The following is a 27,067-nucleotide window of genomic DNA, read 5'->3' as shown; positions in this document are numbered from 1 at the left end:
TTAAGTTATACATCTTATAGTATTCCGAATTTTAACCAGGCTGGACATATTGTGATTCTTTATATATTATAAATACTCCATCCCCAGGTTCTGTCTTTTTATTTCCTGTTACCCGTACACACTTTTTCTCCTCTTCCACTTCATAAAATCACATTTCAAAACTCACCTTAAGCACCACCTTCTCCACAAAGCCTTTCCTGATTTCTGCTTCCCCCTAACCACTAACACCTTCTCCAACTACCCATGTCTATATTTTATAGATACTTATTATACAGGCTCATTATATACTCTGATAGACTGTAAACTCCCTGAGGGTGGAGCTGCTTTCCTTTTTTTTTTTTTAAATCCCCATCTCATAGCACAGTCAAGTGAGGACCAGTTTTTAATTGAATTATTTTTGAAGTACTCAATATACTGAGTGTAATCTTGAATACAAGTATTTGAAGTACTTATATCTAAGTTATAATGTGCTAAGGAATTATCATACTTGTATTCTATTATTAAGATAGTCTTTATTGAGCTCTTTTCTCTCCAAACCAGCCCAGTGCTTTCTACACTATTTGTTGTTGTAAATGTGTTTTTAAAAAAATGTGTAAAGTATATGTGTGTGTATACACACAATTATATTTTTAAAAGTTAAGTATTTAAGTAATTATCAAAAAAATTTTTTAATCACACACCCCAGATGAAGCTCATTTATATATATAACAACCCTGTCCACCAAAAGGCTTTTATACCTCCTGGGAGCTAAAATATGATTGTGGTGTGGTGTGTGTGTATCACTTATTGCATACTTCGAAATGGGATGTGCGCATGTAAGTCTATGTGTGTGAATCATGATGGGCATTTTTAAGGAGACAGCACCTGAGTTAACCCTTGAAGGGAAAAAAGAGATTCCCAGAGGTGAAGGTTAGGAGGAATATCATTTCAGTTATAGATTTTCTGATGGACAGGTAATGTAGGGTCTGTCTTGAAGGAAATTTTACTGAGTAATTATTATTTCTTTCTATAATTCTTTCCCTACATATTTAGCATATAAAATATATTGGTAAAACAAAAGACTAATGGCAAAAGAATTGAAGGGTACTAAAACTGAGCTATGAACAATTCAATAATGTCCTATAGTAAACTAGGCTACAATGTTTCTAATGAATAAATTCTTTAGAAACAATTAACTGGTATGGACTAAACATTAGTATGACATATAGCATCCAAAAGAAATATTTAACATTCATGCTGTTGGAAATATTCTCATTAAAATTATTGTTACTAATGAGCAGGATTTACTACCAATGGGTTTGTTGGCTACGAAAAATAACTTTATCTGTCCTAGAGCTTAATGTAGGATTCAAAATGTGCCAAACACTGCAATTTTAATTATCAAAACTGAAGTAAGCTATACTTGAAATTACTGTACCTTAAATAGGCTAAATTTATTTCCTTAGCTATTTCAGGTGATAAATAAATACAGAGAAGAAAAGGATAGCAAAAAACGACCAAAGAAATGAGTTAAGAGGTGAAAAGCTAAATGACAGCTTGGGCAGCCAGGTAGCACAGAAAGACTCATTTTCAATGATTTCAATGATTTCAAATCTGTTCTCAGATAATTAGCAGCTGTGTGATCCTAAGCAAGTCACTTTAACCCTGTTTGCCTCAATTCCTCACTTATCAACTGAGCTGGAGAAGGAAATGGCAAACCACTCTAGTATTTCTGACAAGAAAACTCTAAATGGGATTGATTACAGCAGTTGGACACGACTCAAATAACTGAACAACAAATGAACAGCTTTAGAATAGGAGGAAATCTTGTACTTTCCTTGTAATAGATAGTGTTAAAAGTTTTGTTCAGGATGGGATGCAAACTAAATTTTCAATAAGAATATGCCAGAGACCAAAAAATAGAAATACAAATTAAAAACAAAAAAATTAGGAAACAGTTTCATTAAAAATACTAACCACTAACCATAGCCAAGATTTTAATTTAATCAGAAATCTGAGATATCACTAAAATTATATGAACACTGGTTAATTTGGTTACTGCCTTGCCAGGAACAGAAATAGACAGTTTAGCTACGGACTAGATTATTCTCTAGGGGTTTGACCCTATACTAGAATAAAGAGTTCAAAAGAGCTAAAACTATGCAATTTCATATAATAAATTCAATAAAAAAATTATAAACCATGTAATAAGATATGGAGAAAAAGTCATTGAAGAATTGTCCAGGATTGCTGGTGTCACATAAGTCAGAGACAGATGCACTGGACTCTTAGGGGAAAAGTCAAACAGAATCCCAATCCTCTCTTAAGGATGATTAGAGATGAGCTGAGAAGCTCAGCAATTCTGATCTGCAAAATTACAGTTCTTTGATTCAAAGAAGATTAAGTTTAATGGCAGAAAAAAAATTGAGGATGATGTCAAAAAAAAAAAAAAAAAAGCACTACATTTATACTTTTTTTTTTCTCTTTATAATTGTTCAGTGTTACCTCATTCGGAATGTATTTGAGTTTCTAGAAAATTATAAGATTTTTGAGTTGACTTCTTTTACAAATATATTTTATATTTTGTGCTTATTTAGATGCATATATTATTTCTTCTCAAAGAATGTGTGCTTCTTGAAGACAGGGACTATTCTGTTTTGACTTTGTATCCCTAGCACCTAATAGAGTACATATTAAGTACTTAATAGTGATAGGTTACAGATAAGGAATAGCAGTGAAAAGAAATGCTCACAAAGATCAGGAGAGAGCCAGAATTAGATCCTATGTCTTTAAATATGCAGCTGGGTGGTGCAGTGGATAGAGCACCAGCCTTGAGTCAGGAGGACCTGAGTTCAAATCCAGTCTCAGACACTTAACACTTCCTTGCTGTGTGATCCTGGGCAAGTCATTTAACTCCAATTGCCTCAGCCACCAAAAAAAAATAAAGTGTTTTTTCCCCCCATCTAAGCATATAAATTCTATTGAAATTGAATGAATTGGTAACAAAAGAATAACCACAAACAGGAAACTGAACATTTTCAATTTGCCTTGTTGAAACACAAGTGGATGTCAACAGCAAACAAGAAACTAGAACATTTAATTAGGCTTCATGTGTAATGAGCTGGTATCAGAAGACCTGGATTCAATTTCAATGTCATGTGACTGAGCTACAACTTCTATTATGATGGAAATAGTACAGGTAACTGCAGAGTTTTAGGTTGACTGTTTATAAAATAGAAACAACATTATCAAGGCAACAAGTCTAATTTCTCAACCATGACAATGTTAAAACTTATACATTTCTGACTGAGTAATCTCTTTACCTATTCCTGTCTCATCCTTCTACATAAATGCAGAAACTAAATGAAAGGAATTTCCAAAGTTACACAGAAAATTAATGACAGGACACTAGATATGAATGAAAAATTCTCAAATATGAAAGCCAAAATATGGTAACAAAAAGAAACTTCCATAAAGATAGGTTGAAAACATGATAAAAGAACATGTGAACATTTCTTATATTCTGGGTTTTTTTTAAAGGTATATTCAATCCCAATTTTAATTCTATGTTTTAGATTAGGATTTCAAAATAAAAGTTCTGTAGTTTGTTCAAGCCAAGTCAATCTAATAGATATGAAAGTTGCAAATAAACTTCATGCAAAAATTCAAATTCAGAACCACTGGAGTCTAAAAAGAAAATTTTAAGTGACTCAGATTCAGTCTCTACAAGCCTACCACAAAATGAGTATCTCTCTATGGAGAACAAAGGAACTATGTGGTTCAGAACATTAGATATTTAACAAAATTGTAGAATACTCATGTATAGAGGATAATGGATACTGAAACAAAACAAAACCATTAAAAATACTTTTAAAAAAGACAAGGTCAAAAATCATATGAAAAGAATTATATTTAAGCATAATCCAACTGTGACTTCAGAATTAATTGATATACATTAATATTATTATTAATAATTTATTTAAATTAATTAACCTTAAGGTAATTCCATATGGCTCCAACGTCAGAAATAAACATTTTACAGAAATTCTACATGAAAGCAATTTTGATGGAACACCTCTATTGTTCCTCCAAACTAATGACTTACTTATTTTACATTACTTAATGATTTAATCTATGCTCAATAAACAAATTAACGTACACTCCTTTCCATAGTCTTACTCTGGTACCTCATTGTAAAGTGGAGACGACTCTTGGTTCTCAAATTCTGCTGAAAGCCAAGTTTAAGCTCTGGCAGGTTCTAAAATTCTGGATAGATTTCAAGTATAGTCTTCACAATGGACTGAAGGTGTTTTCTAAGAATCAGTTCAGATATACAGGGAGAGGAATATTAGCAATAGTCTGGGCACTTGGTGAGGAATTTTTGTGCTACAGCAACCCATGAAACAAAGAAAAAATACAAAATGGTGCTCAGTACTGTGAGACCTCCTCTTCTTCTACAGTGATGGTGGCAGAGTAGATGGAAAGGGAACAGAGAATACTAAGAAATCACACAACTTTTAAACTAAAAACTCTGCTGTTATTCTAAATGTGAACTACCTGTCCAATGACCAACCTGTGGACTAGATGGACGCTGAGGTCCCTTCCAACTCTAAAATTCTGTGATTCTGTGTGGACATACTGCAGGAGGAGCTGAATCATATCAATCTTGGTATTCTTTCTATAAAAGAAACCAGAAGAAAGAAGGAAGTTGCAGCTAAATGAAAGGATGGGTGACAGGTAATCCTTAGAGAAGCAAAGAAACTCGATAGAGTTAAGTTTTAGCATGCAGGCAAAGGCATTAAGAAAAATTATTTCATTGGAAATTTGGTCAGTTTTTACTTCAGTAATGATTTAGAAAAAGAGCACTATGAAAATAACTGCAGCTTATTTTATCAATACTGATTAGGATGATAACACTTAGGATGAAGATTTAGAAAAATCCTTTGACAAACTTGATATGACCTTCCAAATTAAATCAACATATATTCTGATACTTGGTAATTTCAATGTAAAGTTCTAGGAAAATATAAGAATATTGAGAAATATGAGTAAGTATATTATAAGAAAAAAGCAATCAAAGTACTCATAGACTTACGGATTACACAGAAACCTCATTTTCATATCATGAAAATCTTTTCTTTAAGAAAATAAGTGGTAGGGTACTAGATACAATGAAGATGAAATAATATTTCAAAAAATTGACCAAAAAATCCTTGTACCTGCTAAGGAAGTTTATCCCTGAAATATCTGTGTTTACAGTCAAATCACTCAGAATTAGAAAAAAAGTAATAAGAATAATAGAAATACAGTGTACAAACAATATAATTCAAACTTGAACTATTAAAACCAGCAATTATTGATTGAAAACAGGAAATCAACATCAGAAGTGATACTGTTAAAAAATAAGCTGACTCCGAAAGTCAGGTAACAAAGAAATTTTTTGAGAAAGTCCAGAGGAATTGGATGTTTCTGGCCAGAAACAAGTTCCACCTCTCTGATGGAAAGGAGCCCTAGGTACAAGATAAGCTTCAAGCTGTTAGTTCTTCGCAGTTATCTCCCCTTAAAGAACGGATTCATCATCCCCCCTTAGGGTTATTTTCTTACATGCTATTTCTAAACATGTTCCTCCTCCTCCCTTAACATACATCCCATGTTCTGTTAATGAAGTTCTAATTTTATTTGGGGAGTGTCAGTTTATGTTTGAGATTAAAAGCAAGGGCAATAAGAAAAGCCTTTACCTAGTCCTTGAACCTGGTCAATTTAAACTAGTTTCTAGCCTAGACATATTTATTTATTAAAAGTTTGATGCCAAGTGAGCCTCTTCTTCTGAAAGCTCATTGATCAGGGATACTTGTTATTTGATATTAACTTGAGATTTACAACATTCTGTGGGAACTCTGTTTTTCAGTATTTCTCATTGTCTGCTCATGGATTTCTGAGGAATTGAATTTTAACTGTTCTGTGGAAATTTAATCCTAGTTTGTCTCTCACAATATCACTGTAATTTTATTCATGCAAATCTATCACAACAATAAGATAAATGGCCCAGAAAGTCAGTTGGCTAACTGCATTCATTAAACCCTTATTATGTACTGTGTCAGAGATACACACACACACAAAAAAGGAAAAACATGATTCCCTGCCCTCAAGGGGCTTAGATTTTAATGAAGAAATAAGCATACAAACAAGTATGTATATATAAAATGCATATAGAGCAAATGAAAGTTAATTTCCCAAGTATGTGGAGGTTATAGGAGACCAGGAATGGCTTCCAATAGAAGGGATTCTAGCAGATTCAGGTAGTTGAAAGTAGAAAAACAAAGTCTTTCTCATGAATGACAAGGGGAGCAAAGCCACTGATTGGAAAGAATGAGAAAACTGTAAGATTAAAGAAGACTAAATACCAAAAGGGAGCATTTTAGATTTGATTCTGGAGACAAAAGACAGCCAGTGGAGTTATGGAAAGAGAAGAAGTGGGGAAACACAGAAATGGGGGAGGGGAGAGAGAGGGAAGGAGAGAGAACATGAGAGAGAGAGAGAGAGAGGGAAGGAGAGAGATCGTGAGAGACAGAGAGAAAGAGAGAGAAAGGGAGGGAGGGAGAAGATTCTGAAGGCAGCTGAATTAGGGGGAGAGGAGGAATGAGGACGGAGTAGAGGCAAAAAGACTAACAAAGTTACTGTTAGTATCTCAGTGTGTGAGATGATGAAGCTCAGCACCAGGGTGGCAAATGTAGATCAAAGACATAATTATATACTAGAAATGTTGTGAAGGTGGAAATGCACAACTTGGAAACATTTGATCTGTGGAATGAGTATACAAGGCCACTTAAAGATGACACTGGGACTGGTGTGACTGGAAGGATGGTGGGGTCTTTAATAGCACTAGAAAAATTGGGAAGATGAGTGGGATTGGAAAGGAAGACAATAACCAATTCTGTTTCGAATATGTTGAGTTTGAGATACATTTGGGATACCTAGTTTGAGATGTCTAAAAGGAAGTTTGAGATGTGAAACTGGAACTCAGGAGAGAAACTAGGGCTGGCTATATAAAACTGAGAATCATCTGCAGTTATAACTGAACCCAAAGATTATCAGTCAAGACAGCAGAAGAAAAAGAAAAGAGAGAGATATGGTTAGGAATAACAAATTTAGAACAAACAAGATGGAAGACAACAGAGAGAACAATGATATGAAAACGTAGAGATACGTCCAGGAGATTTAGCAATACTATTAAACACTGCAGAGAGATAAAGAAGGATGAAGTTTAAGAACAACTCAATAAATTTGACCATTAAGAGATCACTGGTGACTTTGCAGAGAGTAATTCAGTAGAATGAAGAGACTGAAAGCCAGATTACAAAAGATTTAGAAGGAAAAAAAAAAAGATTTAGAAGAGTGAGAGTTAAGAAACAGAGTCACTTAGTATAAGCAGTGTTTTTAAGGAGTTTCACTAAGAAGGGAGGAAAAAATATGGGAGTTAGCAGGGATAGTTGGATCAAGTGCAAATTTTTTAAAAATTTGGGTGAGGTTGTAGATAACCAGCAGATAGGGTCAAGGAGTGCAGAGATTTATTTTTTCAGTTCCAAATTTTCTCCTGCTCTTTACTCCAGATTAAAAAAATCAATAAGTGGAGATACAGGACACCACCAGCTAGAGAAGAAAAAATGATACCAGAGATACATATAGAGTGGTTTGTGTTAGCAAGAATGGCCAGACATTCAGAAGAAATCTGATGAAAGAGATAGTGAAAGGAGATATCTGACTGATATGAAGTGAGGAAGAGGAAGGATCTTTGAGTGAATAGCCTAAATTTGGTTAGTGAAGAATAAGACAAGGTCTTTACTTGTGGTGCTGGGGGTAGGAAGGAGGAAGCAGCCATAGTAGCTCTTTGAGAAAAGTACTGTGTCAGGATTAAAGGGATTGGAACAATCATTGTGATGAGTAGAGAAGAAAACTGATTTAAAAAACTATAAAACTTGATGGAGCCATTAAGGCTTATTTAAAATGATGTAATTATTTTTTTCAGTCAAAGCAATCTATGGGACATACTGCTAAATTAGTTACCTGTATTGTAGAAGAACTACTTATTCCTCAAGTCCTTTGAAAATACAACCTAATTTTCAATGAAATCACAGTCTTGAAATGACTCATATTCTATCTTATATAAGCTACTTTTCAATAGATGTTTTTTCATTGTTTTAGATATTCTGCCTAATGGTACCATTATAAATATGTTCATGACTTCTCATCCTGTTGAACTATTATTGTCCATGTCTTCCCTTAACTTTTTTATAGGAGGTTGGCACATCAGGCCAGGGGACTTTTTGTGTATTGTTCATGATTAAGAGGTAGGCCAGATGGTATCTTCCAACTCTAATATTCTCTAATTCTAATAATTTAATTTTTTCATATTTATCTCATGTTCACAAATCAAGCAGTATAAAAACCTTTCTAATAATAAAAACAGAAATTCAGAATTTAAAAGGACCTTAGATGACATCTTATCTAATTTTAACTAGGAAATAAATTCAATGAAGTAACAAACCTAATTAAAGCAAAATATGATTCATAAATGACCAAAAACTAATATTGAACACAAATAAAAACATTTTTGGAGGTATTTTATGACTATTGTTAAGAATAAGTTGAAATTATTTTAAATGCTTCTTGACTATCTGAGCTATTCTGCAACAAATCTAAATATTTGAGACTTGCTTTAAAAATCCTGGGGAACAGAGCAATGATAAATTCTTTTTTTTTTTTTTTCATCCCAAGAACCACCAAATAACAAAGAACTTAAAACTACAAAATTCATATTACAATATTAGGAAATAAGAACCACAAAGATAGTCAAAAGCTACTAAAGGCTTGTGGACACCAACACATACAAAATTCTCTAGAAGTCAGCAAAAAAAAAAAATTTACACAGTAAATATTTTGGATAAATTAATATATACTTACAAAAACAGTCTCTACCCCTAAGTTTAATGAAGGAGATTGTGTGTGTGTGTGTATGTATGTGTGTATATATATGGAGTAAAAGAGTTGGTTGGAGAGGAGGGTAGCATGTGACATGATCAGAAACACTTTAGGAAAGAAATTTAAAGCCACATGGAGGATTTAATTCTGGAAGTAATAGACTTGAGGGAATCTTTCCCCAATCTGATCCATTCTTCCCTACGTTGCCAAAATGATTTTCCTAAAGTAAGAGTTTAATCATGATACTCTCCCTATTCAATAAACTCCAGTAGCTCCCTATTATCTCCAGAATTAAAATCCTCCCATGTAGTCTTTAAATTTCTACACAACCTAGCCCCTTCTTACCTTTCCTGTCTACTTTTTACTCTTTATTTTTCATGTCCTCAATGCAGTGACATTGGTATTCTTGATTTTCTCACCAGACACTATATTTTCCTTTTTTATACCTGAAATACTCTTCCTTTCCTATCTCTGAGTTTTAGAATTCCTCGACTCACCTTAAATTTCACCTGCAGTGGAAGGCCCTCCTTTTAAAATTAGCTTTCATCTACTCTCTATATTTTGAAAGTACATAGTTATTTGCATGTTGTCTTCCCCATTAGCATGTGGACTTTTTGAGAACTGGAACAATCTTTTTGCCTTTTTTTTTTTGTACTGCCAGCACTGGCATAGTGCCTGGCACACAGCAACTTAATATATGCTTATGGATAGATTTTTACATTCAACAGCCTTTCTACATAGATAGAAATATCTCTGATTAGGAACCTTCATAGAAATGACAAAAATGGTGTTAATGATTAAAAAAGCAGATGCATTTTGATTTTTAATTTGAATATATTTTGTGTTTTCTGAATTAGGTGATGGACTGACATTCTAAAAAAATTGCTTCATTAGGCCAGGACCCTATCACCTCTCCTCTGGACCACTGCACCAACTTTTTCACTGGTCTTTCTTTCCAAAGTTTCACCCTACTCCAATCCATCCACTTATATGTTGTTGAATTTATCTTATCTAAAGTGCAAGCCTGATCAAGTCAATTCCTCTCATCCTATCCAAAAATCTCCAATAGCTCCCTAATATCTGCAGGATCATATATGAATTCTTCCATTTGACATTTACAGCTCTTCAAAACCTGGCTCAATTTCATTCCCCATCATTCCCCTTTACACACAAGTCCAACCAAGCAGTGCAACATTTCATCTCTCACAACTATGTCTTTAGAGAAGAAGTCCTGATCCCCAATTTGACCCTGAACATCTAGAAAACACTCCTCTTTCAACATTGTCTCTAGGAATCCCTCATCTCCTTCAAGACTCAGATCAAATATCACCTTCCGCATTAGAGCTTTCATGGTCCCACATTCGTTAAGACTAGGCTTGCCATGGTTATTTTGTACCTCCTTTATTTGTGTATTCTACATATGTGCATGCCATCTCTGCCAATCAAATTCAAGTTCTCTGAAGATAAGGACACTTGCTTTTTGCCTCTGAATCTGAAATACTGGGGAATTTAGCTAACACAAAGTTGGCAATTAATGCTTCTTGATCTTGATATCGCTGAAGAGTATATAATACAGCCTCTTATATCTTCTACTGTACAATCCTCAATCTCCTCTGCCTTTATGTTTACTATTCAATTTCATTTCCATAATTTCTGCCCTATTTTTTGCATAATTGGTGCACAACAATCTGTTTTTCACACTCTTCTCTTCAGTTGGCATCCTCTTTTCCATTTAAAGTCTTTCTCAACTTCTCTTACCCATAATGAGTACTTCTTATTCTCCCCTCAAACAGCAATTTACACAGACTTGAATCTGTTGATTTTCTTATTTTATATGTGGAATCTATTTTGCTTCCCCAAATACACAGTAAATCCTTTAGTAAAGCTATTGTATATCTTAAATCCTTTCTCTATTCTACATATAGGAAGAAGTCCTAAATTACTACTTATCGATTGATTAAAAAGAATATTTTTGGAACTGCTGTTCATTTTACCCTGTTGTATAGTTTCTTTTCCAGGTTTTCAATTTTTTCTAGCCCTTTCCTTCACTTTTGATCACTTATTTCAGAAGCCAGAGATAATTCAAACACCCCTCTGACACCTTCAATCTTTTTCTGAGTTTCCTTTTCTGTCTTAAGAAATAGATGTTATGCCACAATCTTAAAAAAACCAGTAATGGATTTTTATGGTCATGTCTATACAAACGAAAATGTAAAGCGAATAGAATCATTGACCATAAAGATGTAAAGGAATATCTTGAGATACAAAATGTCTATTTCTCCAATATAACCTAATACAATAATTTAATAATGATATAGCAAAAATGGATGCAGTGCTTTAAGATTTTCTAAACATGTAGGAATATTATCTCATTTAATTCACAATTTATTATCTCTAACATAAAGTAAAAGAACTGGAAGGCTCAGGAAGGTCAACTGGCTTCCTATAGTAAGAAACAGAATTTGAACACAGATTTCTGCTAACTTTCAGTATAAAAGACTTTGTATTATACCATTCTTCTTTGTATTTGTGCTCAATAAATGTTTAGTCATAATTTTGGAGCTAAAAGAGGTTTTAGACATTATTTAATGTAATCCACTTAATTTTACTGATGAAATTGAGGTACAGGTATGATACGGCCTGCTTAAGACCATAAGAACATGGAGATGGTAGAATGATGACCAGAGCCCAGATGTTAACTTTCTGGCTAGCAATCTACTATAAAACAAGATGTATTAATAAAAATAAAACCATTTATGTTATATGAAAGGGATATTTATTCCATGTTCCTCATAACCATTTCCCCCACAATCTTATATTTTGTTTATAATTATCTCTCAAATTTAAAAGAGAGCACAAGATTCACACAGCAGTGGACAACCTTAGTGACAAATTTATATAGAGGGCTATAAAATGTGCTGACTTTTTGCTTTCTTTTGTCCCATCTGGAAAGATAACCTAAGTAGAATCCCAGAATAAGACCATAAAGAAACATACTAAAGAACTTCCAGTAACTTGATTCTTCACAGTGATGGTTTGAGTTAGGGAGGGGGAAATACTGGTTATAAGCACAGGCTTTTTAAAATGTGTATGGCAATTTACAAAGCATCAAACATTTTTCATTTGTCATATAAAATTAAATGTAGAGGAAAAGAATCTTAAAATAAAAACCATGTTAATACAGTGTGTTCCATAACAATGATTTTTAACCTTTATTTTGGTTATAACCAACCACAGGACCTTTCAAAGACTGTCAGCAAGCCAAAGAAGCTGGTCATTCTGTTAGTGGTATCTACATGATCAAACCTGAAAACAGCAATGGGCCGATGCAGCTATGGTGTGAGAACAGTCTGGATCCTGGGGGCTGGACTGTTATTCAAAAAAGGACAGATGGGTCAGTCAACTTCTTCAGAAATTGGGAAAATTATAAGGTAAATAAGAACATGCAAAGTTTGGGGAAGTCAGGAAGCATACTTTTTGTAATAATGATCTGTGTCACAATCAAAAGACATTTTTAAAATGCGTATTTCCTACATTTTACTTAACACAACACTGACATTTATCAAATTTATCAAATTCATAAACTCATTAATTTTCAGTTTTTAATAAAGTAAAATTATAATTGAGAAAAAACTAAAATAATAACTGAGAAGCTCTTATCTCTAAAGAGATAAACCACATGGCATCTCATCATAATCCTTGTGTCTTCACATAGGAACAGAGTAATAACATATATGAATTCTAGAAAGGTTAAGTACTAGAATATATTATCAAATACTCTGGCATTGTTCCATCATATTCTAAGGAAAAATTAACAAAAACCCTATCCAAAATTCCGAAATCATATCCTGTTTTAAGACTACTTAATTTTAAAGAAATATAATCTCCTCTAAACCTGAGAACAAAATAAGTGAAAGTATTTTAGCTGATATTTCCATTAATATAAAATAAAATGTTTAGTTCTTTCTAATTTTACACTCACTTGTTTTTAAAATTGGATTATTTAAAAAATACGTAGAGATGTTCAAGTCACTAAAAAAAAAAAAAAAAATTTCCATGAAAAAGATTTTGTACATTACAAACAATAAGGAACTATAACAAATAAGAGGGAAATAATCTACAAATAGAACTCTTTTGGATTTTTTTAAATTTAAAATATTAAGAGTAAAGTTGTCAAATGCTACAAACAACCTAGTTGTATACTCTACAAAGATGCAATAATGAAGGTCAACACTTTGTTTACATAGGAATATAATTTGATTTACTTTGCAATTATAACAACAAAAAAATGTCATTTAGTTCTTTTATATTAATAAATTCCCTAATGTCTAGAAATGACAAATATATTATTAAATAGGCAAACTTAAACACACATTCATATTATGCTAAATATCCTGGTTAAAGTTAAATGTTAAAAAATTTAAGTAATTCCAATTGAAGGAAACTAAAGTTAGGCAAACGATTAAGCAAAACAGGAATTTGTTCTAGCCAGAAGATAGCAATGTACCAAGTTAAATACGTATTACATCAAATTTTTGTCATTAGGGCCCATATCATGATCTACAGAAGCAAATGTTTTCATTTGAGGAAGAAGGGTGAATGCACCAATTAATTTTTCTTAGCACTTCTAATAATACTCCATAAATTAAAAAACATAGCCATATTGCTGCAATCCCTTCCTTGTCCACATTTTCCAACACTACTTTCTTTTTTTCCCTCTCCTCAAATTCATTTATAAGTATACTGGTATAGGGAGTATTTATGTAGTTATATTCAAGGAAACTTGAAATTTTGAAAAAATATATGTTTACCTACAATTTTATAAAGGTTGTGTGTGTGTGTGTGTGTGTGTGTGTGTATTATTTACTAACAGAAAGGATTTGGAAACATTGATGGCGAATACTGGCTGGGCCTGGAAAATATCTATCTCCTCACTAATCAAGATAATTATAGGCTGTTAATTGAATTAGAAGATTGGAGTGATAAGAAAGTCTATGCAGAATATAGTAGCTTTCGCCTGGAGCCTGAAAACGAATTCTACAGATTACGTCTGGGAACTTATCAGGGAAATGCAGGGGATTCCATGATGTGGCACAATGGGAAGCAGTTCACTACACTGGACAGGGACAAAGATATGTACACAGGTAAGTCGTTTTATTTCATGAGGCCCATACAAAACGATTTGTAATACAGAAAGCAGTATCATCATTCTCTTTCTGGTATCACGTTGGAACCTTGCTTTGAAAGCACTGGCTATGGCACAGAATTCAGTAGAATGCCAGGCCATCCTGATCTCTCAAGAATTTGAGTTTAGTTAATGAGACTCTCACCTCAAAGGCAGTCCTAAGGTATGGGTTCTAAGAACAACAAGGTTTCATTGGCTAATTCAGAGAAGCAAGCACGATGTCTTTTTCCAGGAAAGGACAATTCCAAGGCACTCATTTAACAATAATGAATATATGTAGATTTTATGTACAACCATGTGTGCTCTTAATTCTAATCCTTGAGACATAAGTGATTTCAGATGTCCAAAACTTATAAGTATTAAAGCAGGTCTACTGTGCATATAAAGTGTCATAGCCTTAAAAACACAAAGTTTTAGCTGCTTTTCCACAAAAAGCAACACAGTCAAAATGAATTATTTCTCAAACTCAAATTAAATTTAGCTTCTGCTGGTGTTTCTCTATCCTTATTTAGTCTCTGGGAATGTAGCATTTTTTGCTTCTTCCCACGAAAGAACCAAAAGCAGGTATTTTGCTTTATTTCCTTTAATCCTCTAGAAACAGCATTTCCCACAATGGAATAAGCTCTGCTCCCCATTTGTGTGTTTTGCTGCCTAGAAGTCATCTATTTAAGTTTAGGTGATATAGTACTAACAGGTAAGAATAAACTGAAACCAGAGCTAAAGGTATAGTTATCTTTTTACTTTACATGATTTCAAAAAAGAAAATGAGCTTTAAAACAGCAAATGGCATTAGGAGAAATAGCATAACATAGGAGAAAGGCAATTTATTTCTTACTGAAATAAATGAAATCAGAAGTATTAAAGAGTGGGGTTAAATGTTTCCTAGACATATAATTTTTAAAATGCTGTTTAAGGATAAAACTTTCATTCTAACATATTCCTTATTTTAACTCCAAGGAAACTGTGCTCACTTTCACAAAGGAGGCTGGTGGTACAATGCTTGTGCACATTCTAACCTGAATGGAGTATGGTATAGAGGTGGACATTACCGAAGCAAGCACCAAGATGGGATTTTTTGGGCCGAATATCGAGGAGGTTCATACTCTTTGAGAGCAGTTCAAATGATGATCAGACCAATTGAATGAAGAGGAAATTTTCCATTTGATGAACACAAAATTTTAATGCTCTACTTCCCAAAATTTTAAATGTTAAGTGTACATTTTCATTTTGCACAACTTATACCTGTAAATTCAGGACTACAATTTTTTGTAACTATTTTTACTGTGATATAAAAAAATACAGCTTTTTAATGAATTAACAAGGGCTTAAAATAAATATGTGTGTGTGTATGTATGTGTGTATGTATTGCAAGCTTGTTACTTCTCAAGTCTGTTACTTTAAAAGAGTTCTTCAAAGTACAAAAATTGTTTTCTAAAATGTAAATATTTGCTATATCTTAAAACAAATTGTTTTATTTTAAAGCAAAATTGAATACATGTTCAGCTATTTAACAGCTTATTTAAAATCTTCATAAGATTATTAACTTCCAGTGGGAAAAATTGTTAATTTTTCTGTGAACTGATGAGTTTGACTCCTAAAAGTATAGACAGGAAATTGGAGAGAAACTCTAGTTTTGCCAGTAGAAAAATATTTTCCACCAAATAAAGTACAAAAGTTATTTCAAACTTCAGTTGTGCCTTTTGTATGACAAGATTAAATAAACTCCTAACTAGACAAATTATATCTCCTTTCCCTACAGCACAAAAGTGCCTATATTTTTAGTAAATGACATTCTGAAAGAATACCGTAATATTTTTTATAGGTAGCATACTTTAGGAAAGGCAATTACAAACTAAAAAGCACATCTCCAAAAGGTGAATGGAATGGTAAGGGAATCTATAGATCAAGGGTCCTCAAACTACGGCCCGTGGGCCACATGTGACCCTCACCCCAGGGTTATGAAGTTTCTTTATTTAAAGGCCCACAAAACAAAGTTTTCGTTTTTACTCTAGTCCAGCCCTCCAACAGTCTGAGGGACAGTGAACTGGCCCCCTATTTAAAAAGTTTGAGGACCCCTGCAGATGATGCCAGGTCAGTTAAAAAGGCTTTGGGATTATATAGCCTCAAATATCTAACTCCAACCAAACCAAACCACCAGACTTGGGGATGGGGAGAAAACTCAAGAATCAGGATTTAATGAGAGTCCTTTTACAGATCTGTAGAGAAAGCTGTCTTTATTCTTGTCTTCAAGAATATAGAACTCTAAGTAATGGATGGGTAGAAATGGGTAGTCATTCATTCTGGAGACATACAGAAAAAAAAAAAAATCCAATCACTTTGCTACACGACAACTTTTCAAGTACTTGAAGAAAGTCAACATGTTCCTCTTGAAGTTTTCTTTATGAAACAACACCAAACTATTGCTATCCTAGTTGCTCTCTTCTGAATGTTCTTTGTCAAAAATCATTCTTAAAATGGGGCATTTTGATAGAAGCAGGAAGGACTGAGTGTGATTTCATGGTACAGAGAATCCCCAAATGAGGAAATTTCTTCTATCAATGCAGATCAATACTTCTCTGCAATTTATAATTATTTACAGAGTAGCTTCAAGTACCAGAAAATTAAGGATTTTGTCCAGGGCTGCCCAACCAGCATGTACCAGGTACAGAATGTAAAGCCAGGTCTTCCTGTGTCACTCTCTCTACACTATGTTGTACCCCCAAATCAGCCCAGTACCCTTGGATGTGTGCTGACTAGGGAAGAGAGGAACTGTCCTCACCTCTTCATTTCCCAAGTTATACCTTTTTTAATGGAGGGCAAGATCAGATTAGCTTTTTGGGCAGTGATATCAGCTGATTCACAGGGAGCTTGCATGCCCCTAAAACCTTCTAATCTTTTTAGAGATACATTGCTGTTTAAATATGCTTCCTTAAATTAAATTTATTAAACATAATTTTTTTTTTTTTTGGTCTGGGCCCAAAGTCTTCATGAGTCATTTTGGATCATGACTCTGCAATCTAATGAGTTAATGACTCCTATTTACTTTGTGTTACCTCAAAACTTGATAAATGGGCCATCTAGGTCTTTTCTGAGCAGCCCAGTGGGAAGGACCATAGCTCTGCAGTCATGGGCCTGGGCTGAAGTTTTGTCTCTGACTATATAGTTTGTGACCACCCCCTCTTCCCCACCTTAGGCAAGTCCCTTCTTCTTTCAGACTCCTTTATGAACTGGACACAATTCCCTCAAAGTCTGTCTCTGCCAGTTCTCAATCTCTGATCTTATGCTCTATGACTGATGACTGTGTCACACAGCAATCAAATTACTATGGGAATTCTTTAACAACAAACAGATTTAGAGGAACTAGAAGAGCTAGAACCTTAAGGGAAATAATGAAAAAAATAAAATGTAGGAAAGAAGGAAGAATAGCCTGTCTAGATCTCAAAGCATTCAGCATCAAAAGTATTTGGCACAAATTAGAAAACAAAAAATGTAGGTCACTGGAATAGACTAGATAAGGCAGAATCAGAAACAAATGAATAATAACAATTCTATAAAAATAAAATACTCTTAAGTTTTATATCATATTCAAAAAGATGGCCAAAGAGGAAAGAAGATGTTAAAGTTGACAGGATTGTGAAAAGAAGTAAATCAATATGGTATTAGTAAATTTATCAATTGGTCCAGAAAGACACATGGTGTTTCCTGAGTCTGAGAAGTAAGTTCTCTGCATAGTTGTTAGTCTGTGTAGTAGAGTAAGATTTTACTGAAAATCCTTTCATGAAACAAATAATAATATTTAATGAGAGAATGCAACTACAGAATAAAATGTTCTTTTGGATTATCATTCATTACTTCATTTTTCCTTAATAGTTTGATTGCAACCTTATACTTTAATCAACAAACAACTTAAAGAGAACCACTGCACACCCTGTGATAAAGTTTTGCTTTAACAGTCAGATATGTACTCCATAAAAAAACATAAATAAAAACAAAAAAACAAAAAAAATAAAATAAAATAAATAAAACCTGAATATTTTGGTAATGGGGCAGACTAATCTTTTAGTACTATGTGTCTTATGCCTATTCCCACTTTCTCTCTAGCTCTAATCAAATAAGACATCTTTAAATGTTTTCCAAATAGTCAACACATTAGTCTTTGCTTAATGTTCATACTACTATAGCAAGAAAGCTGAAGAGATCTTAAAAATCAAATAATTCAATCTCCTCATCTTACAGAGAGGCCCAAAAGATGATGCAACTTGCCCCACTTTACAAAAATTAAATAATTTTACATTACATATGTATAAGATAATTCCCTTCTTGACCTGACCTGAATTTACTGGCAAGTATAGTCTTAAATGGAAACAATATAAAGGAACCTGCATTTAGGGATGTAGGGAGAAAAAAAGGGGTAAGAAAAAAAAAACATACAGAGGGAAAGAGAATAAAAGAATAGGAAATGGGAAACATTTTGGTGGAAATTTTGAAAACAAATATAGATTTATAATGGAATAACCCTTTTAACTATCATTATATCCAGTTGTTACAAAATTACTTTATCTTTTAGAGGAACCAGAAAGTCTGTATTTCAATAGTCCTTGGGAGAATCCAAGTATAATTATGGCTATCAAATTTCACCAGACAGCTTAATTTTTTGAAATCTAAAGCATTACTATAGGCTGTTCATTTGTCAAAAAAAATCACAGCATTTCACTTTAAGAATCAAAAACCTTTGAGAATTTTACACAGGAATAAAATCTGTGATAGGGATTTCAGGATTACATTCTTTCTACCTACTCCATCTTCCAAACTTCCCTATGACTGTCATGCATGCTCGATTTTCACAAGCTCAGGGTCATCTTCAACCCCCTTTCTTCCACCCCAGATGCAACCAGCTGCTATGCATGTTTCTAACTCCACACTTCTGACTTCTGATCCTTTTTTATTCAGATAACTACTATTACCCAGAGGCAGTACTTCTGCATGAAGTAGTACAATACCCATCTAACTAATCTACTGCTTCCAGTTTTTCTCTACTCTAGTTCATTTCCCACATAATTGTCAAAGTCTGACCTTTGTCACCCCTACTCAATAAAGTCCAATGGGTTACCTAATGACTCTAGGATAAGATGTTATTTTATCTTTATCTCATCCTTTGTTAACTTCTATCCTTGTATAAGTTTTACATGGCAACACACATTAGTACAGTGTTTTATATATATGTAATTTTAAAATGAGCAAATATAGAAGATATTGAGGGGGTATGTGGTCAAACTTATGTTTTTAGTAATGAAGCCCATACCATTCTATTTAAGTACAGGAGGATTAAAATTTTCATTGGTTTAATGAATATCTATATTAACAATGAGATAAAATAAGTGGTGAATTTAAATGAGACACATTGGTTAATTAACTACTGAGAAACTTTCATCTAACTATTTCAATACTAGTGGATTGAGAATAAATTTAGTGACAAATTTTAGTGTAAAAAAACCCATATACCTTGGATTTAGTTTTACTGAGTAAATATTACCAACTTCACAATGCTTAATATAAGTTTTAAGGTACTTGTTACTGATTTTTAGTATTATTTTCACTAATTGTCAAAATATACCGTCCTAAAAATTAAGTAGAGCTTGGTTTCACAAAAATTTTTCATTTACAAAGCCTCAATAAAAGATACATTTTCTTTTAATGAAAATCAGAACTGAATTTATGATACTCTACCTATATCCCTGATTCCAGCCATGTGACATAAAGAAGTGTCTCACTTAAATGTCTCAATGCCCCAGACAGCTGTTTACTACTGAGAGCTGGCTGTCTATGTATGACAATTTTGGTCTCCTAGGCTGATGAAATCACAACTGTAGACAAAAAACAAACTCTAATATAGATGGTAAATACATAGAAGATATGAAAATATAATAGTTCAATAATGTCTGAAAAAGTCAATCTATAAAATAATTATAAATATACTATAACAAATACTATTCTATGACCTGGACATTTATATGCACCTGACAAAATAAATTATTTATCTCTTCTTTAACACTAAGAAAAGGACCACTGTGTTCTATAGATTTATACTCTAGATTTTTTTTGTTTGTTTAGGCAATTAGGGTTAAGTGACTTGCCCAAGGTCACACAACTAGTAAGTATATTAAGTGTCTGAGGCCTAACTCAGGTTCTCTTGACTTCAGCACCATGCTCTATCCACTGTACCATCTAGCTGCCCCAATATTCTGTCTTTTTAGAAGCTTCTGTAGCTTCTAATTCTGCTAGCACTGCCATGAAAATATACCAAAAAAAAAAAAAAAAGTTAGGAAAATAAATCCATATTCTTTATCTTCACCAGTTTGTACAGAATATACTAAAGATTTTTGTAAAACTGTCTGATAAGAAATTGTGAAAAATATACTCAAGTGAGAAACCTCAATTTAAAAGTAAAAAAAGTAAAATATTCATATTTTGTATAGCTGCTTGGTGATGTTGCTGGAAATGCAAATAAAATAGATTATATACTTAAGTATTTTAGTATTAGATAAAGGGTATTTTTTTTGTTATTTTTGTTTAAAAAAATTTTTTTAACTTGCTTAAATCCATATCAAGTGCAAGAATGACTAAAAGCCAATTACTTTAGGGGAAATTAAAGAAAGTGAAATTAAAATTAAATTATTCCAAATACTTCTAGATTGCATCACTCTTTTTACTGTAGATCAAGGTTTTAAAGAAATACAAAATTAAAACAAGTTTTAAAAATTACAAACATATAGAAAGGAATGAAAAAAAAAAATCCAAATTCCAAACCTACCCCCAACCCAAAAAGAAATGAAGTCATGGAAAACAGGAATGTAATTTCTGGCTTTAAAAAAAAAAAGTAGAGTTAGTTGCCAGTTAGTTACAGCTCATTTCTCAGAGTCCAACACGGAATGACTTAAAATATTTTTTTTATTGCTGTGGTAGAAGAGATTATGTATATAATCCCAGCAAAGAAAAGGATAATGATTCATCTACAAAACAAAGTAAGAAAAGGAAAATAAGTAAAAAGAACAATTTTGACATTTTTCTGTTTTTATATAAGGGTTCTTGACAATGGTTTTTCATAGAACTAAATCTTTAATGATGCCTAATCTCTGTATAATTTCACCAATGAAAAACCACAAAAAACTTCGTTGGTTACCAAAATCTACAGAAAGCCAGAATAAAATAGCTAATATAAAGCTGGTCATATTTCAATAATAAAGAACAACTTGTAAAGGTCACTAAAAAAAACCTCACAGTCTATTTCATTGATCACAAAGCCTGTAATCAGAAGTAGTAGAAGCAATGGGTAGTTGAAGTTATAAAGAAATTTAATGTTGTCAAACCTTCCTAATAAATTTTGGGAGGGAAAGGGAACCCCTAGAATGTTAATTTTTTCCACTAGCTTAGTTACAGGACTTGAACCTTGGTCTTTCTAATCCTATACACTTTCTATTCAGTGGGAGACTTATTTCCTCTTACTTAATAGCAAAAGTCCTCACCCCAAAATGTACTGAGTACTCATCAGATATATACAAGAGGGAACTCTTGTTCATGTATAGCATGGACTAAATAACTTCTTTTTCAACTTTGAGATTCTATTATTTTCATTTGAAGGTACACAAAAAGTTACCCCAAAATGAGAAAACTTCATGTTTGGGTAATTAAGCACTTATATGCAATTTACTTCCATTTCTCAACCACACAATATAAGGCAGATGAGAAAGCAAAGCAAAATTAGAAGAATGATATATGTGATGGAGTTTACCTTTAAAAAAGTATATAAAGTAGAAAGGATAAAGAAATAAATTCTAACAGGATAGAAAGAAGATAAACAAATACATTTTAGGAAGGGTCAAGAAGGATTAAAAGGACTATAGGGAAGGAGATCCTCTCTCTATATTTTTTTAAAAATCCATTCTATGTAAATTTCTCCCACAAGTCAGGGAAGGAAAGTGGTGGGGTCAGGAAAGACTTGTTGCGAACATATCAAAAACTCTTCTTAAACTCAAACCAAAGCACATTTAAATATAAAAATCTCTTTTAAAATATACTATGGCATTTGTTGATCCAAATCTTTTCCATATGACTGTTTCTAGTTGATAGGGAGAAATACACAGAACTATTACAGCTTCCCATTACACAACTGAAAGAGAAATGATGACAAGAATTGCAAAGGAAAGATATATCTATCATATTTTACTCAATTATAAAGCACAGTTTTATTTTTCTCTCTCTTAGCAGCAAAATGAAAACTTCTGTGCCAAATCCCTCAACATAGCATCTTAGGATTGTTCTCCAATGACAATAATAAATGAGTATTGTTAATGATTTTCAGATTTAGGGCAATAATTCTCACATAAAGCAATTTTTTCCTTAAGATATGCCAAACTACTACTCTCCAGAAAAATGTTTGCATCCTTATTCTAGGAATTTTCCTCCATATTGTCCAGGACAACTGATCCTACCTTGAACAGAAACCAACAGAAGAAGTTATTTTTCAGAGAAAATTGTGGTAAACGCCAAGAAAACATCTTCTTTTTCTTATAATTTATTCCACACTGAATCAGAGTTAAGATGATCAGAACCAAAGCAGTTTTCTCAACATACCAAGCTTCATTTTGAAGGCAGACAGAGAAGAGAGAGAGTCAAGGCTACAAGCTTTATCAAGGACTTACTACTACGCTAAGCACTGGGGATACAAAAAAAAGGGGGAAAAATAGTCCCTGAACTCAAAGAGGTCACAATTAAAATGGGGAAACAACATGTAAACACATATGTATAAACTATATAGATAAAACTTGGAAATAATCTCAGAGGGAAGGCATTATCATTAAAGGGGACTGAGAAAAGCTCTGCAGAAGATAATATTTTAGCTGAAACCTGGAGAAAAACCAGGGAATCCAGGAGGCCAAAGTGAGGAAGCAGAGTATTTCAGATTATATAATGATAGTCAGTTAAAATGCACCTAATTCAGAGATGTAGTTTCTTATTTGAGAAACAGCAAGGAGGCCATTGACATTCATTAGATCATAGAATACACAGAGTTGAATAAGGTAAAAGAAGACTGGAAAGATAGGAAGAAACTAGGTTATGAAAAGCTTTAGAAACCAAACATTTCATATTCAATCCGTGGTGATTGGGCTTTACTGAATGGAAAATGAAATGATGAGACTTGTTCTTTGGGCAGATAACTTTGATGGCTGAGTGAATGATGGACTGGAGTGGGGGAAGGGTGAGATCTGAGATAGGGAGCCCAATCACTGGCCTACTGTACTAGTCCAGGTGTGAGATGATAAAGACTTATACCAAGGTGGTGGCCATATCAAAGGAAAGAAGGGATTACTGACAAGAGAAATTATGAAGATAGAATATATGGGAATTGACAACAGATTGGATATGACAGATGAGTAAGAAGGATGATATCCTAGGTTGTGAATCTGGATTACTTAGAAGATGAGAGTGCCCTTCATGATTATAGGAAAATTGGGAAGAAGGGGTTAGGAGAGGGGGGAAAAAAGGATTAATTCAGTTTTGGACAAGTCTTTGAATTTAAGATGTTCATAGGACATCCAGCTAAAACAATCTAGAAGAGATTAGAGATGCAAGACAGAGGGTATGGCTGGGTAAATAAACCTAAGAATCATCTAGGCAGAGAAGGAAGAGTCAAAGACAAAGGAGTTTTGTGACATACCTGTTTAGAGTGTGTGCTCTGGATAAAGATAAAGCAAGGGAGACTAATGTGGGGAATGGATAAGGTGAAGAACTTACAGAAATGTCTGAATTCTTTTTCTGTATTTTATTTTCATTATTTCTGTGTTTCCCCTATGACCTGTATAATATGTGCAGGCTCATATCTACTCGAGTCTTAGCCAGCTAGAAACATATTTACTTAACCTGAGCTGATGACATTTATTGGTACTTGACATTTATCGATATGTAGTCTATTAGCTGTACCACTGTCTGCTTGATTAAGCCTGAAAGCCTGATTTTCTGTTTCCTAGAAATCAGGAGATTTCAGGGAAACAGAAACCTTCCATTTCAATCTCCCCAAATAGAACAACCAATTAGATGCTTCCCCCTCTCCCTCTCAATGCTCTCTTACTTGTGATGTAATTTCCTGTATAAAAGCTATGTATCTTTACTACTTCGTTAGCCCTCCTACCGCGAGCTTTCTCTTTCTTATCTCATGATGGGACAGCTCATCCTCCGGAGGTTTTCAATAAACAACTTTTCTGCCTTCTACTGAGTGATCTCTGAGTAGTCATTTTGGGTAAGAGTCTTCTACATCCCTCACACTAAGAAGCAGGGAACAAACAAGTAGGAGGAGAATCTGGAGACAATAGAGTTATACAGTGATTGCCTTCTCATGTTTAGCCATGAAAGGGAGAAAACATGGATATGGATGAAACAAGTGAGTTGGTTTTTGAGGATAGGAGAGATGTAACTATTTGTAAGCAATAAATAAACAGCCAGTAAACAGAAAGAGAATGAAGATTACTGAGAAAGCAGAGATGATATAGGAAGGAGAGGAGCACATGGAATGGGATCATTTGAGAATGTAGAGGGAGGATTTGAGACAGGGATGAAAAAGGAGAGAATTGTAGAAGGAATCTGAGTGATGTGATGAATAGGAGGGGAGAAGAAGGACTTTCTCCAGCTTTAATCAGCAGAGCAAGAATAGGAATAGAGCCAGTGGACAAGTAACAGAAGACTGTTTCAAAGCAAAATATGTAGTTTTTAATCATATTTTTAGATTCCCCAAGTTGCTAGTAGTACCTTTCCTGATAAATTATTTTTATTAAACTAATCTGTATTAGTTCTATTTGTTAAAATTATCAACAATTTTTTTTTATGTTTTTATTTGTCATATCATTTATTAGAATACCATCTCATTTTCAATAGGGATTATTTCCTTCTTTGCACCATGTTCAGGGAATACAAGTACAAAGAATGAAACAATTCCTATTCAAAATGAAATTATATTCTATTGAGTGTCATGACAAATAAAACAAAATATTATATTTATTGTTTATCTGACACTACTGTTTTTCAGACTATTTTTCATCTACTGTCAATAATCTTCTTCCTTCTGAAACAAATACTGATTCTACCCAATCTTTAATACTCTCTATATAGCCCTCTAGGACATTCTCCAAACTTTCTAGTTGGCTTCAACATGTTGTTACAAATCCTCTTCTCTATCCATACACTGTTACTTGCTTTCTTGAACTTCATGCTAAGTTATAAGACTTCTTGACTTCAAAGTTCTTTGACTTCCTCAGCTCTAATAATTTTCATTTCTAATTCATCTCTATAAAGTATAGCCAAACCCTGGGACTTGTCATCACTCAGAACTTTTCATACTCAAGAACTCAAGATTGAAACTCCCCCATCTCTGCCTCCAATTTTCTGTCTTGCTATTTAATTCTGCCATGCTTACAGACCTCACACAGTACTTTGTTTTGTAATTCTTTAATGTACTTCACATGTCATATCATGAGTTATTTGTTTGTTTTAACTCACTCACAAATTGTAAATTCCATCAGGATATATATTATGTTGACTGATTTCTGTGATCTTTTCAAGTTCTAAATTTAATGAATTCATCTCGATACCTAGTGCTGTGTTTTCTGCATAACTGTTCAACAAAAATTGACACCTGTAATGAAGTAGGAAGGTACCTTAATGGAGAGAGGGGAGGTGGTGTGGCACCCATCAGTCAAGTCAACTTCACTTGACCATTAATTACTTCAACCACCGCCACCTCTCATTTACCAAAGACGACAACCCATGAATCTGAACTAAGAATTCTGGGAATAGAAATGCCTTTCAGAACACCGGCTCTTCTACCTACCTAACTCTTCAAAGTCTTTACTGAGATTGTGGAGAAATGGCCCTTCCTCTCTGCCACTGATCACTGACCATCTGTAACCAAGGGGCAAATAAATCTATGAGCCCAGAGAATGATATCACTCTCTAGATCACCAGTCCTGATTCCAGTGTATTTTGCAAGATCATAGTCCTTGGGGAACAGTGACCTGACGACAGTTTCTGTGGGTTATAAAGTCAGAGCTACTAAAACCCTAGAATATTACAATTCTAGCCAGGAATCCATAGCATCCAGCAATAAATATGACTTTCTCATTAGAGATGACAATAAAGAAAATTCCTTACTGTCTACTTTCCCAATGCACTCTCTGATATTTTGCTATTGCTATACAGAAATATATGATTTTTGTGGGTTTATTTTGTATTTTGCTACTCTGCTGAATGTTTATGTCTAAAAAAGGTGGTCATTCTTCAAAAAATAAATGGTATTATGGAATGAACAAATAGTCTTTAAAAGAATTACAAGTTGTAAAGATTGCTCCAAATCACTAACAGTAAGTAAGAGAAATACAAATAACAAGTTATATTCCATACTAAAAAAACTGGCAAATGGGACTAGACATGCTGGAAGGATGGCGCAAAAAAAAAAAAAAAGCCAAAACATCATTATACTGCGGGTGGACCTAGCTGTGTAACCTAGTCTAACTGTTTTGGTAAACAATATGTAATTATACAATGAAAATGACAAAAAAAAAAAGTCCATATTCTTGGACTCAAAAATCCCTAGGTTGGGCATTTGCCTTAAAATATTCAAAGCAGCACATTTTGTGGCAGAAAAGAAAAAGATGCTCACCAACCAGCTAATATTACTTGAACATAAGAATAACAGTGATTAGGAATTTAAAGAAACAAAGATTTAGATGAGCCAATGTCACGGGACAATAGTAACCAGTGAGTAAACAAAACATGTAGCAATTAAACTAAAACGGACGTTGTAATTCTAGTGAGCAAGCTCATCCCTTGCTTATGCAAGTATGCTTCCTGATTTTTTTTTTTTTTGCCAAAATGGAA

The 27,067-nt window shown here is 33.4% G+C and overlaps 2 protein-coding genes across 5 annotated transcripts in view; one reads left to right on the top strand and one right to left on the bottom strand.

The window, feature by feature from the left end:
* Positions 1-15,828, top strand: part of ANGPTL1 (angiopoietin like 1) — a 29,292-nt gene extending 13,464 nt beyond the window's left edge. The window contains exons 3-5 of the mRNA XM_003767462.4: positions 12,196-12,389; positions 13,832-14,102; positions 15,101-15,828. Coding sequence (XP_003767510.1) covers positions 12,196-12,389; positions 13,832-14,102; positions 15,101-15,288 — 653 coding nt within the window. The 3' untranslated portion in view covers positions 15,289-15,828. The remainder of the gene's footprint in view (positions 1-12,195; positions 12,390-13,831; positions 14,103-15,100) is intronic.
* RALGPS2 (Ral GEF with PH domain and SH3 binding motif 2) overlaps positions 1-27,067 on the bottom strand; it is a 205,066-nt gene that overhangs the window by 60,319 nt on the left and 117,680 nt on the right. The window lies entirely within an intron of this gene.

This window comes from Sarcophilus harrisii, chromosome 4 (genome assembly GCF_902635505.1).
Source record: "Sarcophilus harrisii chromosome 4, mSarHar1.11, whole genome shotgun sequence".
Taxonomy (NCBI): domain Eukaryota; kingdom Metazoa; phylum Chordata; class Mammalia; order Dasyuromorphia; family Dasyuridae; genus Sarcophilus; species Sarcophilus harrisii.
This window is presented reverse-complemented; position numbering and strand designations above follow the sequence as displayed.